The following is a 16952-nucleotide window of genomic DNA, read 5'->3' on the forward strand; positions in this document are numbered from 1 at the left end:
CTGTCAAGGTGTCTGCATGCCCCAGTCAGACCGGGCTTTTTAATTCATAGACACAGGCAGGTACAACTCCCTATTGTGAAGTCCCTGTCGACCCACAGCATGGGTGGCTCCCTGGAACCCACCGGTGGTACACAGAAATATCCCATTGCATTGCCCAACACAGCTGAGGTAGTAATGTCGTGCTTAATGCAGGTGGGCTTCGGCCCACACTGCATGCCCCAGTCTGACTGGGGTTCTTTATAAGTGTACAGATGTAGTAAAAACTCCGTGTGCACCTACAGCATGGGTGGGTGCCAGGAAGCCACCGGCGGTACATAGAAATATCCCATTGCATTGCCCAACACAGCTGAGGTAGTAATGTTGTGCTTAACCCTTTCCAATCCAATTTGTATATGGTTTTCCTAGGGGGCTTACTCTTTTTCTGCCGTTATACAACGGCGCTATATGCTGGCTAAAGCCAGTACTGCATGAGCTGACACGTAGGATAGGCTCCGACAGCAGAGAGGCTGGCAATATACAGTAAGAGAACCCCGACGGACGTCTACCAACAACGGAGCTGTACAGCCTTAAACCCTAATGTCTTCACGGGTCACACAGTGGACTGGAAAGGGTTAATGCAGGTGGGTTTCGGCCCACACTGCATGCCCCAGTCAGACTGGGTTTCTTTATAAGTGGAAACAGATGCATTTATAATTCCCTGTGGACCCACTGCCTGGGTGGGTGCCAGGAAGCCACCGGCGGTACATAGAAATATCCCATTGCATTGCCCAACACAGCTGAGGTAGTAATGTTGTGCGTAATACAGGTGGGCTTCGGCCCACACTGCATGCCCCAGTCAGACTGGGGTTCTTTAGAAGTGTACAGATGTATTAAAAACTCCGTGTGCACCTACAGCATGGGTGGCTCCCTGGAACCCACCGGCGGTACACAAAAATATCCCATTGCATTGCCCAACACAGCTGAGGTAGTAATGTCGTGCTTAATGCAGGTGGGCTTCGGCCCACACTGCATGCCCCAGTCAGACTGGGGTTCTTTACAAGTGGACACATGTAGGTTAAACTCCCTGTGGACCCACTGCCTGGGTGGGTGCCAGGAAGCCACCGGCGGTACATAGAAATATCCCATTGCATTGCCCAACACAGCTGAGGTAGTAATGTTGTGCGTAATACAGGTGGGCTTCGGCCCACACTGCATGCCCCAGTCAGACTGGGGTTCTTTAGAAGTGTACAGATGTATTAAAAACTCCGTGTGCACCTACAGCATGGGTGGCTCCCTGGAACCCACCGGCGGTACACAAAAATATCCCATTGCATTGCCCAACACAGCTGAGGTTACGTCAGCTGTAATGCAGGTGGGCTAAAAATTAATTTGATTACACTGTAGGCGAGGGCCCACAAAAATTGCTGTATCAACAGTACTAATGTACATCCCAAAAATTGGCCATGGCCAGCCAAGAGGGCAGGTGAAACACATTAATCGCTTTGGTTAATGTGGCTTAAGTGGTAACTAGGCCTGGAGGCAGCCCAGTGTAACGAAAAATTGGTTCAAGTTAAAGTTCCAATGCTTTTAAGCGCATTGAAACTTTTAAAAATTGTTCTGAAAAATTATTTGACTGAGCCTTGTGGCCCTAAGAAAAATTGCCCGTTCAGCGTGATTACGTGAGGTTTCAGGAGGAGGAGCAGGAGGAGGAGGAGGAGGAATATTAGACACAGATTGATGAAGCAGAAATGTCCCCGTTTTGGATGGTGAGAGAGAACGTAGCTTCCATCCGCGGGTGCAGCCTACGTATTGCTTACGTATCGCTGCTGTCCGCTGGTGGAGAACAGAAGTCTGGGGAAATCCAGCCTTTGTTCATCTTGATGAGTGTTAGCCTGTCGGCACTGTCGGTTGACAAGCGGCTACGCTTATCTGTGATGATTCCCCCAGCCGCACTAAACACCCTTTCCGACAAGACGCTAGCCGCAGGACAAGCAAGCACCTCCAGGGCATACAGCGCGAGTTCAGGCCACGTGTCCAGCTTCGACACCCAGTAGTTGTAGGGGGCAGAGGCGTCACCAAGGATGGTCGTGCGATCCGCTACGTACTCCCTCACCATCCTTTTACAGTGCTCCCGCCGACTCAGCCGTGACTGGGGAGCGGTGACACAGTCTTGGTGGGGAGCCATAAAGCTGGCCAGGCCCTTAAAGACTGTTGCACTGCCTGGGATGTACATGCTGCTCGATCTACGCACATCCCCTGCTACCTTGCCCTCGGTACTGCGCCTTCTGCCACTAGCGCTGTCGGCTGGGAATTTTACCATCAGCTTGTCCGCAAGGGTCCTGTGGTATAGCAACACTCTCGAACCTCTTTCCTCTTCGGGAATCAGAGTGGGCAGGTTCTCCTTATACCGTGGATCGAGCAGTGTGTACACCCAGTAATCCGTCGTGGCCAGAATGCGTGCAACGCGAGGGTCACGAGAAAGGCATCCTAACATGAAGTCAGCCATGTGTGCCAGGGTACCAGTACGCAACACATGGCTGTCCTCACTAGGAAGATCACTTTCAGGATCCTCCTCCTCCTCCTCCTCCTCAGGCCATACACGCTGAAAGGATGACAGGCAATCAGCCGGTGTACCGTCAGCAGCGGCCCAAGCTGTCTCTTCCCCCTCCTCCTCATCCTCCTCATGCTCCTCCTCCTCCTCCTGTACGCGCTGAGAAATAGACAGGAGGGTGCCCTGACTATCCAGCGGCATACTGTCTTCCCCCGCCCCCGTTTCCGAGCGCAAAGCAGCTGCCTTTATGGTTTGCAGGGAATTTCTCAAGATGCATAGCAGAGGAATGGTGACGCTAATGATTGTAGCATCGCCGCTCACCACCTGGGTAGACTCCTCAAAATTACCAAGGACATGGCAGATGTCTGCCAACCAGGCCCACTCTTCTGAAAGGAATTGAGGAGGCTGACTCCCACTGCGCCGCCCATGTTGGAGTTGGTATTCGACTATAGCTCTCCGTTGTTCATAGAGCCTGGCCAACATGTGGAGCGTAGAGTTCCACCGTGTGGGCACGTCGCACAGCAGTCGGTGCACTGGCAGCTTAAAGTGATGTTGCAGGGTGCGCAGGGTGGCAGCGTCCGTGTGGGACTTGCGGAAATGTGCGCAGAGCCGGCGCGCCTTTACGAGCAGGTCTGACAAGCGTGGGTAGCTTTTCAGAAAGCGCTGAACCACCAAATTAAAGACGTGGGCCAGGCATGGCACGTGCGTGAGGCTGCCGAGCTGCAGAGCCGCCACCAGGTTACGGCCGTTGTCACACACGACCATGCCCGGTTGGAGGCTCAGCGGCGCAAGCCAGCGGTCGGTCTGCTGTGTCAGACCCTGCAGCAGTTCGTGGGCCGTGTGCCTCTTATCGCCTAAGCTGAGTAGTTTCAGCACGGCCTGCTGACGCTTGCCCACCGCTGTGCTGCCACACCGCGCGACACCGACTGCTGGCGACATGCTGCTGCTAACACATCTTGATTGTGAGACAGAGGAGGAGGAGGAGGAGGAGGGTGCTTTAGTGGAGGAAGCATACACCTCCGCAGATACCAGCACCGAGCTGGGGCCCGCAATTCTGGGGGTGGGTAGGACGTGAGCGGTCCCAGGCTCTGACTCTGTCCCAGCCTCCACTAAATTCACCCAATGTGCCGTCAGGGAGATGTAGTGGCCCTGCCCGCCTGTGCTTGTCCACGTGTCCGTAGTTAAGTGGACCGTGGCAGTAACCGCGTTGGTGAGGGCGCGCACAATGTTGCGGGAGACGTGGTCGTGCAGGGCTGGGACGGCACATCGGGAAAAGTAGTGGCGACTGGGAACTGAGTAGCGCGGGGCCGCCGCCTCCATGATACTTTTGAAGGACTCCGTTTCCACAACCCTATACGGCAGCATCTCAAGGCTGATGAATTTTGCGATGCGGACGGTTAACGTTTGAGCGTGCGGGTGCGTGGCGGCGTACTTGCGCTTGCGCTCGAACACTTGCGCAAGCGACGGCTGAACGGTGCGCTGAACTACACTGCTGGATGGGGCCGAGGACAGCGGAGATGAGGGTGTGGGTGCAGGCCATGAGGCGGTAGTGCCTGTGTCCTGAGAGGGGGGGTTGCATCTCAGTGGCAGGTTGGGGCACAGGGGGAGAGGCAGGGGTGCAAACCGGAGGCGGTGAACGGCCTTTGTCCCACCTTGCGGGGTGCTTGGCCATCATATGTCTGCGCATGGTGGTGGTGGAGAGGCTGTTGGTGTTGGCTCCCCGGCTGAGCTTTGCGCGACAAAGGTTGCACACCACTGTTCGTCGGTCGTCAGGCGTCTCTGTGAAAAACTGCCAGACCTTAGAGCACCTCGGCCTCCGCAGGGTGGCATGGCGCGAGGGGGCGCTTTGGGAAACACTTGGTGGATTATTCGGTCTGGCCCTGCCTCTACCCCTGGCCACTGCACTGCCTCTTGCAACCTGCCCTGCTGATGCCCTTGACTCCCCCTCTGAAGACCTGTCCTCCTGAGTAAGCGTTGCACACCAGGTGGGGTCAGTCACCTCATCGTCCTGCTGCTCTTCCTCCGAATTCTCTGTGCGCTGCTCCCTGGGACTTACTGCCCTTACTACTACCTCACTGCAAGACAACTGTGTCTGATCGTCATCGTCCTCCTCACCCACAGAAAGTTGTTGAGACAGTTGGCGGAAGTCCCCAGCCTCTTCCCCCGGACCCCGGGAACTTTCGAATGGTTGGGCATCAGTGACGATAAACTCCTCTGGTGGGAGAGGAACCGCTGCTGCCCAATCTAAGCAGGGGCCCGAGAACAGTTCCTGGAGTGCTCCCGCTCCTGAGCAGGTGTTATTGTAGTGGAGTGAGGAGGCTGGGAGGAAGGAGGAGCAGCAGACAGAGGATTCGGATTGGCAGCAGTGGACGGCGCAGAACTGCGGGTAGACGATAGGTTGCTCGAAGCACTTTCTGCCATCCAGGACAGGACCTGCTCACACTGCTCATTTTCTAATAACCGTCTCCCGCGTGGACCCATTAATTGGGCGATGAATGTGGGGACGCCAGAAACGTGCCTCTCTCCTAATCGCGCAGCAGTCGGCTGCGACACACCTGGATCAGGAGCTTGGCCTGTGCCCACACCCTGACTTGGCCCTCCGCGTCCTCGGCCGCGTCCACATCCTCTAGGCCTACCCCTACCCCTCAGCATGCTGTATTACCAGTGATTTGATTTCACAGGCAGGAAATAAATTGGCGCAAGACTGCAGGCCAAATATAATTTTTGCCCTTTTTGGAAAACGAAAGGCCCCACTGCCTCTAGTGAATGAATTATCTAAGTTTAATAACTGTGCTGTGTCCCTGCTTATGTGTCACAGAACGTGAGGGTAGCAGAGTTATTATAACTCTGGCAGAGCAGGTATTTTTTTTCCCAATCAAGGAAAGCAAATGGCGAAGCCAGCAGTAAAGCGTAGCTGGGTGCGTATGATTTAGCACTGTTCTTCACGCAGCTCACACGTCTCCACCGCCCGTAAGGACGGACAGAGGCTGGACAAATAGATTTGTTTTCAGTTTTTTCCCACCAAAAGGCAGCACTGCGTATATTCTATGAACATGAGAAGTTTAATAACTGTGCTGTGTCCCTGCTTATGTGTCACAGAACGTGAGGGTAGCAGAGTTATTATAACTCTGGCAGAGCAGGTATTTTTTTTCCCAATTAAGGAAAGCAAATGGCGAAGCCAGCAGTAAAGCGTAGCTGGGTGCGTATGATTTAGCACTGTTCTTCACGCAGCTCACACGTCTCCACCGCCCGTAAGGACGGACAGAGGCTGGACAAATAGATTTGTTTTCAGTTTTTTCCCACCAAAAGGCAGCACTGCGTATATTCTATGAACATGAGAAGTTTAATAACTGTGCTGTGTCCCTGCTTATGTGTCACAGAACGTGAGGGTAGCAGAGTTATTATAACTCTGGCAGAGCAGGTATTTTTTTTCCCAATTAAGGAAAGCAAATGGCGAAGCCAGCAGTAAAGCGTAGCTGGGTGCGTATGATTTAGCACTGTTCTTCACGCAGCTCACACGTCTCCACCGCCCGTAAGGACGGACAGAGGCTGGACAAATAGATTTGTTTTCAGTTTTTTCCCACCAAAAGGCAGCACTGCGTATATTCTATGAACATGAGAAGTTTAATAACTGTGCTGTGTCCCTGCTTATGTGTCACAGAACGTGAGGGTAGCAGAGTTATTATAACTCTGGCAGAGCAGGTATTTTTTTTCCCAATTAAGGAAAGCAAATGGCGAAGCCAGCAGTAAAGCGTAGCTGGGTGCGTATGATTTAGCACTGTTCTTCACGCAGCTCACACGTCTCCACCGCCCGTAAGGACGGACAGAGGCTGGACAAATAGATTTGTTTTCAGTTTTTTCCCACCAAAAGGCAGCACTGCGTATATTCTATGAACATGAGAAGTTTAATAACTGTGCTGTGTCCCTGCTTATGTGTCACAGAACGTGAGGGTAGCAGAGTTATTATAACTCTGGCAGAGCAGGTATTTTTTTTCCCAATTAAGGAAAGCAAATGGCGAAGCCAGCAGTAAAGCGTAGCTGGGTGCGTATGATTTAGCACTGTTCTTCACGCAGCTCACACGTCTCCACCGCCCGTAAGGACGGACAGAGGCTGGACAAATAGATTTGTTTTCAGTTTTTTCCCACCAAAAGGCAGCACTGCGTATATTCTATGAACATGAGAAGTTTAATAACTGTGCTGTGTCCCTGCTTATGTGTCACAGAACGTGAGGGTAGCAGAGTTATTATAACTCTGGCAGAGCAGGTATTTTTTTTCCCAATTAAGGAAAGCAAATGGCGAAGCCAGCAGTAAAGCGTAGCTGGGTGCGTATGATTTAGCACTGTTCTTCACGCAGCTCACACGTCTCCACCGCCCGTAAGGACGGACAGAGGCTGGACAAATAGATTTGTTTTCATTTTTTTCCCACCAAAAGGCAGCACTGCGTATATTCTATGAACATGAGAAGTTTAATAACTGTGCTGTGTCCCTGCTTATGTGTCACAGAACGTGAGGGTAGCAGAGTTATTATAACTCTGGCAGAGCAGGTATTTTTTTTCCCAATTAAGGAAAGCAAATGGCGAAGCCAGCAGTAAAGCGTAGCTGGGTGCGTATGATTTAGCACTGTTCTTCACGCAGCTCACACGTCTCCACCGCCCGTAAGGACGGACAGAGGCTGGACAAATAGATTTGTTTTCAGTTTTTTCCCACCAAAAGGCAGCACTGCGTATATTCTATGAACATGAGAAGTTTAATAACTGTGCTGTGTCCCTGCTTATGTGTCACAGAACGTGAGGGTAGCAGAGTTATTATAACTCTGGCAGAGCAGGTATTTTTTTTCCCAATTAAGGAAAGCAAATGGCGAAGCCAGCAGTAAAGCGTAGCTGGGTGCGTATGATTTAGCACTGTTCTTCACGCAGCTCACACGTCTCCACCGCCCGTAAGGACGGACAGAGGCTGGACAAATAGATTTGTTTTCAGTTTTTTCCCACCAAAAGGCAGCACTGCGTATATTCTATGAACATGAGAAGTTTAATAACTGTGCTGTGTCCCTGCTTATGTGTCACAGAACGTGAGGGTAGCAGAGTTATTATAACTCTGGCAGAGCAGGTATTTTTTTTCCCAATTAAGGAAAGCAAATGGCGAAGCCAGCAGTAAAGCGTAGCTGGGTGCGTATGATTTAGCACTGTTCTTCACGCAGCTCACACGTCTCCACCGCCCGTAAGGACGGACAGAGGCTGGACAAATAGATTTGTTTTCAGTTTTTTCCCACCAAAAGGCAGCACTGCGTATATTCTATGAACATGAGAAGTTTAATAACTGTGCTGTGTCCCTGCTTATGTGTCACAGAACGTGAGGGTAGCAGAGTTATTATAACTCTGGCAGAGCAGGTATTTTTTTTCCCAATTAAGGAAAGCAAATGGCGAAGCCAGCAGTAAAGCGTAGCTGGGTGCGTATGATTTAGCACTGTTCTTCACGCAGCTCACACGTCTCCACCGCCCGTAAGGACGGACAGAGGCTGGACAAATAGATTTGTTTTCAGTTTTTTCCCACCAAAAGGCAGCACTGCGTATATTCTATGAACATGAGAAGTTTAATAACTGTGCTGTGTCCCTGCTTATGTGTCACAGAACGTGAGGGTAGCAGAGTTATTATAACTCTGGCAGAGCAGGTATTTTTTTTCCCAATTAAGGAAAGCAAATGGCGAAGCCAGCAGTAAAGCGTAGCTGGGTGCGTATGATTTAGCACTGTTCTTCACGCAGCTCACACGTCTCCACCGCCCGTAAGGACGGACAGAGGCTGGACAAATAGATTTGTTTTCAGTTTTTTCCCACCAAAAGGCAGCACTGCGTATATTCTATGAACATGAGAAGTTTAATAACTGTGCTGTGTCCCTGCTTATGTGTCACAGAACGTGAGGGTAGCAGAGTTATTATAACTCTGGCAGAGCAGGTATTTTTTTTCCCAATTAAGGAAAGCAAATGGCGAAGCCAGCAGTAAAGCGTAGCTGGGTGCGTATGATTTAGCACTGTTCTTCACGCAGCTCACACGTCTCCACCGCCCGTAAGGACGGACAGAGGCTGGACAAATAGATTTGTTTTCAGTTTTTTTCCCACCAAAAGGCAGCACTGCGTATATTCTATGAATAATAACTGTGTTGTGGCCCTGCCTATACAATTCTTTCCCTGCAGTATCAATGGAGGGTGGAATGCTCTGCAGAGGCGATTTTGAGAAGCCCAAAAAAAATGCAGCACAGCTAACAGCAGCCTGGACAGTACTGCACACGGATAAATATGGCCCTAGAAAGGACCGTTGAGGTTCTTGAAGGCTACACTCACTCCTAACACTCTCCCTGCCTATGCAGCACTTCTGTCCCTAATGCCAGGTGCAACGGTCTGCAGAGGCGATTTTGAGAAGAAAAAAAATCCCACTGCTAACAGCAGCCAACACACAGCTATCAGTGGCCCTAATAAGGACCTTTGGGGGGTCTTGAAGCCTACACTAACTACCAATTCTTTCCCTACAGCAGCTCCGGTATAAACAGCACTGTCCCTCATCTAACTCACACCGCATCTGAGGCGAGCCGCGGGAGGGGCCGACTTTTATATTAGGCGAACACCTGATCTCGCCAGCCACTCACAGCAGGGGGGTGGTATAGGGCTTGAACGTCACAGGGGGAAGTTGTAATGCCTTCCCTGTCTTTCAATTGGCCAGAAAAGCGCGCTAACGTCTCAGGGAAGGAAGTGAAAGTAACCAGAACACCGCATGGTGTTCGTTACGAATAACGAACATCCCGAACACCCTAATATTCGCACGAATATCAAGCTCGGACGAACGCGTTCGCTCATCTCTAGTAGCCATGCACATTATATAGCTGTTGGCTGAACACTAGTAGTTTGGCCAACAGTTATATTTCCTGACACTCCTATACATTTGGATGCTTAGTTGAGCATGCATGTGTTTATTCATTTATTTTATGCATACTTAATATGCCGCACTGTACATTACTTGATGTCCCATTGAAGCTCACAGTCTAAATTCACCTATTAGTATGTTTTTAGAATGTAGGAGGAAACCAGAGTACCCAGAGGAAACCATGTAAAAATGGTGAGAACATACAAACTCCATGCAAATGCTGTCCTTGTTGGGATTCGTATCCATGACCCCAGGGCTGCAAGGCAACAGGGCTACCCACTGAGCCTCCATGATGCCCAATAAAAAGGGGTGAAAAGCCACAGCCAGACAACTCTGGAAGTGTTTTTTCTCCCCAAGAACAAAAGGATCAGACAGTTGAAATCCAACTGTATGAGCTGTATTTTCTCCAATATCTGCTATTAGCTAATGAGAGGTCACCATTCAGATTAGAGGATTGTCCAAGCCTGCCAAAATAAGCAGATTTGACTGCTATACTTTAGCACTGTGGCTAAAAGGGAAGGGAAAGCAGTATTTACCAGAAGAAAGTGATACTCAGGACTGCGACGATAACAAAAGGGCATCCGCTATGTCTAGAAGAAAGCAGGTTTCATCACCAACATAGAAGGGGGTTCTTTACTGTAAGAGCAGTGAGACTGTGGAACTCTCTGCCTGAAGACGTCGTGATGGCAAAATCAACAGAGGAGTTTAAGAGAGGACTATATGCCTTTCTATTACAGGATATAGACATTAGGTGACCAGCGTTGATCTCAAATGTTGATCCAGGGATTACTCTGGCTGCTATTCAGAAGTCAGGAAGGTTGCCTTTCTCTGGACCAACAAGGGAGGGGTTGAAACAGGCTTAACTAGATGGATACTGTCTTCATTCAGCCTAACATACTATGTTACTATGTAGAACAAGTGTGGAAATATTTTACGGCATAGATTCTAGACATGTTAATTCTAAAGACATGAGCATTGTAAATGCTGCTCACAACCTTTCATGTAGCTGGTAAGAAACTTGTCAAATCTATCAAGACATTTCTGACAGCATACATGTGCTGAACAAGTTAATCAATTATGATTTATAATTGTACTTGTTCTTGGTGCACTTTTATTGACATCCTTCAAAAGGCACATTTATCTCTGCTTCAATCTGTGTTGTTTAAATAAAGCTGGCTATTGGGAATGTCGGTAGATGGGCACTTATCTACATAGTGTCTGACAGCTACATGTTTATAAGTGACCCATGCCATGCATAATTCTATGTAAACAGCATTGAGTGACAAACTACCTTATTTCATGTCAATAAAAACTTGTGCATTTCAGGAGAGACGCAGAACTTCAAGGATGCCTTTGTTGGGAAAGATGTCAGTGTTATGGGGTTACCCTTAGCGTTTTATTCTGGAATGTATGCATATGCTGGCTGGTAAGTAGAGGGAAATATCAACAAGAACATCTATTCATAGAGCGAGAGAATAATTATCCCTCTAATTAATGTATTCTATATGCCAAACACTCATTAAATCAAACAGGAATATTAAAATATATGTTCGCCTTTCAACAGCATTTCACAGTTTATATATGAAATTAATCTGCAGTACATAAATAGTTGAGTAACTTGTAAATACATTGCATTACTTATTTTCTACTGATCCTTCAACTCACAGCATGTCTTGCTGCTTCAATGTCAGAATCTGCTCTGGTATTTGTATTCTGAAAAGAGAAATTACATAAAGATCTGTCATTATTTCTATGACCGCTTGGCTGTACGACTCCAGATTTATCATTCTCGCCATAAACCAGCTTGGTAAAAGGGTCGTCTAGGACTTATTTAGACATAATGATTATCGCTTAAAATTAGCTGAAAAGCCTTCTTTTGAATGATAATCGCTGTGTCTAAACTCCTGCCCATTGTGCATTTTGTGCACTATTCGTTCATCTCTGACTTCAAGCCAGCCTGTCAGTGATGAGCCTTATCAACGCTGCACGCTGAGTTCTAAGTGAGATAGCACTGATAGTATTCTTCTGCTCAGAGTTCTCAATGGGATACCGCAGACAGCTCACAGAACAAAGCAGCTGAATGCAGATAACAGATCTCCAGCTGTTATCTGCATACAGCAGGGGCCTCATTTACACGGTAATGAACTCTTAAGTAGCTAATTAGCTACTTAAGAGTCTATGCAAAGTCATCACTCAAAACTGTCACTCAAACTGCCGTTTGAGCGATAATCTTTCAGTGTAAATGGGCCTTTAATGGTGGGGTTTCAACTTATGGAACTCCCACTGTTCAGACGATTGAAGGCATCATAGCGCTTGGAAGAGTACTGCTGTCTCTTCTTCAACTTGTGACGTCACATTCACAAGTCACATTGTTTTTCTCCAGCTCATTCCCATTCGTGCGAATGGCATTGAGTTTTAATACCAGGCTCTGTGCATGGTATATAATGAAGAGTCTGTGACGCTCAACTGAGTGCCATTGATCTCTTCAAGCAACTGATTGCCTGAGGTGCAAGTGTTGGGCTCCACTGATCTAATATTGGTGACTTATCGTATGGCTTACCCCTTTTTACTGAAGAATTGAATGTAGTCAAGATTTCAACAAAATTGGAAATCTTTAATAATACTGGTGCACACTACTGGTACATTACTAGATTGATCATCAGTCCATAAATGTCCCTTAATATGTTTGGTGTATGTGCCAAATATGCACTGTAGGTGCATTGTAAGCATAACCTTAGGTATATGTCAATCAACATACTAGTGGACAGCTATGGACTAATAATACTGGCTGTAGCTCGAGAGCAGTACATGAACATATATCACTATATTACAAAAGTAGGTGGACAACCCTCTTTATTACTGAGCTCATGTATTTTGCCCACACGTGTTACAATCCAGTGCATAAAGTGAGGTACATGGCTAAGCAATCTCTATAAACAAACATCTGAAAAGATAATAACTAGAGATGAGCGAGCATACTCGCTAAGGCAAACTACTCGAGCGAGTATTGCCTTAGCCGAGTATCCTCCCGCTTGTCTGTAAAGATTCGGCTGCCGGCGTGAGTGACAGGTGAGTTGCGGTGGTGAGCGGGGGGGAGAGAGGGAGAAAGAGATCTCCCCTCCGTTCCTCCCCGCTCTCCCCCGCCGCTCCCCGCCGGCCCCCGAATCTTTACAGACGAGCGGGAGGATAATTGGCTAAGGCAGTACTCGCTCGAGTAGTTAGCCTTAGCGAGTATACTCGCTCATCTCTAATAATAGCATAATGAAAAATATGACAAACAAATGTCCCATACATAATCCTACAAAAGAAAACGTCACTTGATAGATGAAAAAAAATAAGAGTACAAATAACAACATAGAACTTGTAGCACTAGAATAAAACTGACATAGTTGTTACACTTTTTCTAGTGCTATTTATAATGCAAATCTTCTTGCGCTCGTCTCTTTATTCTTGCTGCATACTCTTTAAATCAAGTGAACTGATGGTTGGAACCAGCTATCAAGCTGTCTGCAGTCGTATAATGTAATCTGTCAGATGCTTAACACACCGTTTCTTAATAACATAGCAAAATGTAACAAATTTGTTTTCAAATGTGATGGATTTGATGCCACATCCACAGGCAACACAAGGTTAACGCATGTTAGAAAAATAATGAGAGTAGGTAGAAGTATAAAATCACATTAAAATATGTCACAAAATAGCTCCTTTTTACTATATCACAGCATGTAATTATCATCCAACTAGAGGAAAAGAGAGAGACAACTGGAGGGTGTTTGAATTTATCAAAAAGCCTTACCAGTATATTGCAGGCTGAATAGTTCATAAACTATAATATAAAACATTTCGAGATCTGTGGGATGTAGGAACTGCATTGTAAATGATGATAGGTTAGTGCAGATGGCGGGTGCTGGCATAGAACCACTTGAACTAAAGATGCACGTAAGTCTACAAAGGGAATTGAACTAAAACAGTCTTGCCTCTTAAAGTAAAACTCTAGCATAGATTAACAGGAGTAGTCAGCAAATTTAGCACATAGTGTCCCACAATCATATGGACCCCGTTGAGTTTGGACATGGAGCACTGCAAACCACTCATTGCATGGCACATAAAGCAACTCTTTCGACAGAACTCCCTCTATAGGATATCCTTCCATGTTGCATATAGAAAGATGTTGTCTGCATTGACAGATTCATTAAAGAGGTTGTCTGGGGAGATAAAAACTTACCCAATCTAGTCTGAATTGCTAACAACTCCACTTCCAACCGGTTCCAACTCTGGGTCATGTGCTATGCATTCTTCCTCTCCCTTCTCGTTCGTGACATTATTGTAGTGGGCTGGCTGACTGGCTTATTTCAATAACCAAAGACCCATTTACATGCAAAGACAATCTTTGAAACGATTGAAAGATTGATAGTTTTAGCGATCGTTTTGCACAAAGTGCTAATGGACACTTATGTCCATTAGCACTTTATAATCTTTTTTGTATAAATGAGCCTCCGGGAGCTGTTTGCAGAGCTCAGCAGGTGGTCTTAGATTTGCAGACAGCTCCTTTGTTCTTGCAGGGGCTGTCGGCTGAATACAATGTAATCTCTGACTTCCATGCACAACACAGTGTGCTGTCTGTATTATCTACTGTCCGTCTGAACAATGGATTTTAAGCTCACCTTAAAATCATCATTCAGCTAAAAAGTAAACAATGATAGCATTGACATGGAACAATTATCGCTCATATGCCATCGTTTGAATGAATTTTGAGCTATAATCGTTACTTGTAAATGGGGCTTTAGTCAGCTCCCTTCTCTGTCATGGCTCATGGGAAAGGAAAAACCCATAGCACATGACGTTGTATTGGAACTGGACTGGAAGTGGATTTACTGGGACCGCTAGACCCAGACTGGATTGGGTAAATTCTTCTCTCCCTGGACAATCCCTTTAACTTTTTTTGTTGCCTTCACTTATATTATGACTTGGCAAGTAGTCTATTTCTTTTTGGAAACCTGTTGACATCTACATTAGTTACATTTAATACTGGAGAGCTGGTGCAGTAGAAATATTAATTTATCTGTCATAAGTTCCTAATTAATTTCATTTGTCTTTTTAGTCCAGCATCCAGTAAGTAATAGCACACATCCATCTTCCGAAATAATAGTAATAAAAAAGTCTCCACTGTTAATATAAGTTCTTGAGTTGTTTTCTTTTTGCTAATTATTTAATTTTCTATTTATCCAAAGAATTTACAGTTATGGGAAAGGCAAGCAGGCTTGGCAGTCAACAGGTTCTACAATCCAGCCCAGAATGATGCCAAACTATGCAGTGATGCAGGAACAAAAAACTGTGACAATATATGTATAGTTATTGTCCGAGTAGAATTTCAAAACAATTTTACACTTAAAGACAAATAGAACTCTTTCGAAAGTTAAATATTCGTCGAAATACCAAATTTTTCCCATTTCTAACTCTTTCTAACAGTCCCCAACAGTATATTCTCGTTATATGGTGGTAATAACTAGTAGAGAAAGTTAAGTAGTTGCTGATCGCAATTAGATTCCTGCTCTCATTTTTCTGATTTTTTGGAAAATAGAAGCAGCATCTGATTTGGGCAACTATTCAATGTTTCTGTTATAAGCCTTTTTCAAACATTCCCTGTTTTTATTACCTATCTTCTACTTCTTCAACCTGTATAATAACGCAGAACTCTATTCTCTGTTTTCCTGATTGTCATTTGAAAGAGCTTATTGTTCAGCCGGCCACACCGCGAACAAAAATCGCATGGACGAAAAAAAGTCGTGACCAAAGTCGCGGCTACAACTTGTGTTTTCTTGTCCATTCACATGGCTGGGTGCTGCGTATATACACCGCAGTTGGGAATTCCTTTGGCCGACATAAATCCTTCTAATGGCTCAATAGAGCCAGCTGACATAGTTTAGCAGTGCTAGCCGCTGCTAAACTCCCTCCCCCTCCCTTTGCTGGCAGCTCCCATCGAAGCCTATGCGAGCTGCCGGCTGATCCCAGCCGAAAGATAGGGCAAGATCTATCTTTTCTGGATGCGTCAAAACATCGTCCGGCATTTTCAGCCGCCAGTGTCCTATCTTTGCCGACTGGACGTTTTCACATGGCTAATACTCAGCCAACTAAATAAATGCATTGGAATCCAATGCTTCCGATGGTCGCGATGTTTTACTACTGTTCAATGGCTGGTGTAAAGAGGAAATTTCCCTAAATTACCAGAGAAAGCCCTCTATCGACATTGACTCAGCAAAGAATGTTGGGAGTTTTAACTTCGGAAACCTGCAGAATTGTGAATGTAACTCTTCACAGTAATAGCATAAGAAATTAATTGTTTTCACAAACCTATTTAACTGTATAGGTAGATTAGCTCTATACATAAACTGTAAAATAATATTCAAAAATGAGCATTCAGTTTAAAACTTTAGCCAATAAATATTACTAGTCCTCATCATGGATCATAGAGTCTATTGTTTTTCAACCTATAGAAACATTACATGAACAAAACTGGAACAATACACTAATTTCTAGTCAAACTATGCTATAATAGCTTTGTGAGCAGCAAAATGGTGCCAAGCAAATGGACTGAAATTTAATCTGACTCCTATTAAAATACCAATTTGCATAAAATTAATTTCCATCAAAGCTTGTACAACCTGCTACATTTTACACAGAATAAAGAAAGAAATCCCATTTCCATTCGATTTAAGGGAGACATCCGACTAGCACGAATTCTATAACAATGTGTGATTTCCCATATTCTGAAGTATTTCCAGAGATGGTTTAAGAAATCTCCTGACCTTCTAATTTCTGCAGGCATGTCTGAACTTAGATAATGCTGGCATTTGTTTTAGACTGAGTCATCAATGGCTTGAAATTAATATGAGCTTTGTGAAAGTAAAGACCAGTAGTTTTAGCTGCTGATAATGGAATGGATATTGTACTGATACACTATTGTACAGGCCTAGAGGAAAATGAAAATGAAAAATATAGAACATACATAGAATGATGCAAACACTGAGCCAAATATCACAATGAACATGAAATGAATTAAAAGTAAAAGACTGAAAAGAATAAACTGTAGCCAAGAAAGTTAATAAATGCCATATTGCAGTAGCATCTGACAAAGGCCCAAGTGCCAAATATCCGTTTCTAAATTGACAACTATTTTTATCTTAAATCTACGAGCATTTTAACATCTTTTTTAGAACATATTTGAAAAATCTGTTTAACAGAAAAAGAACACCTAACGTACAAAAACCCCATAGCGATTAATGAATAAGTACAAGCTATATTGGCATCCTCCACTATAGGGATCTTTCACACGTGCAGAATATTTTTGCAAAACACAGTTAAAGATGTAGAGAATTCTGCACCAAGATCCTCATGTATATATCCCGCTTATGGAGCAGATGTTCACAGCAGCGGATTAGGCTACATCTTTAGGTACAGCTTTAGGTGAGTCTTGCAGAACGATTCTGCACGTGTGAAAGGTCCCATATA

The 16952-nt window shown here is 45.7% G+C and overlaps 1 protein-coding gene across 1 annotated transcript in view; it reads left to right on the forward strand.

Annotated features, from left to right (window-relative positions):
• SLC7A11 (solute carrier family 7 member 11) overlaps positions 1-16952 on the forward strand; it is a 220235-nt gene that overhangs the window by 52066 nt on the left and 151217 nt on the right. The window contains exon 5 of the mRNA XM_066573742.1: positions 10770-10869. Coding sequence (XP_066429839.1) covers positions 10770-10869 — 100 coding nt within the window. The remainder of the gene's footprint in view (positions 1-10769; positions 10870-16952) is intronic.

This window comes from Eleutherodactylus coqui, chromosome 7 (genome assembly GCF_035609145.1).
Source record: "Eleutherodactylus coqui strain aEleCoq1 chromosome 7, aEleCoq1.hap1, whole genome shotgun sequence".
Taxonomy (NCBI): Eukaryota; Metazoa; Chordata; class Amphibia; order Anura; family Eleutherodactylidae; genus Eleutherodactylus; species Eleutherodactylus coqui.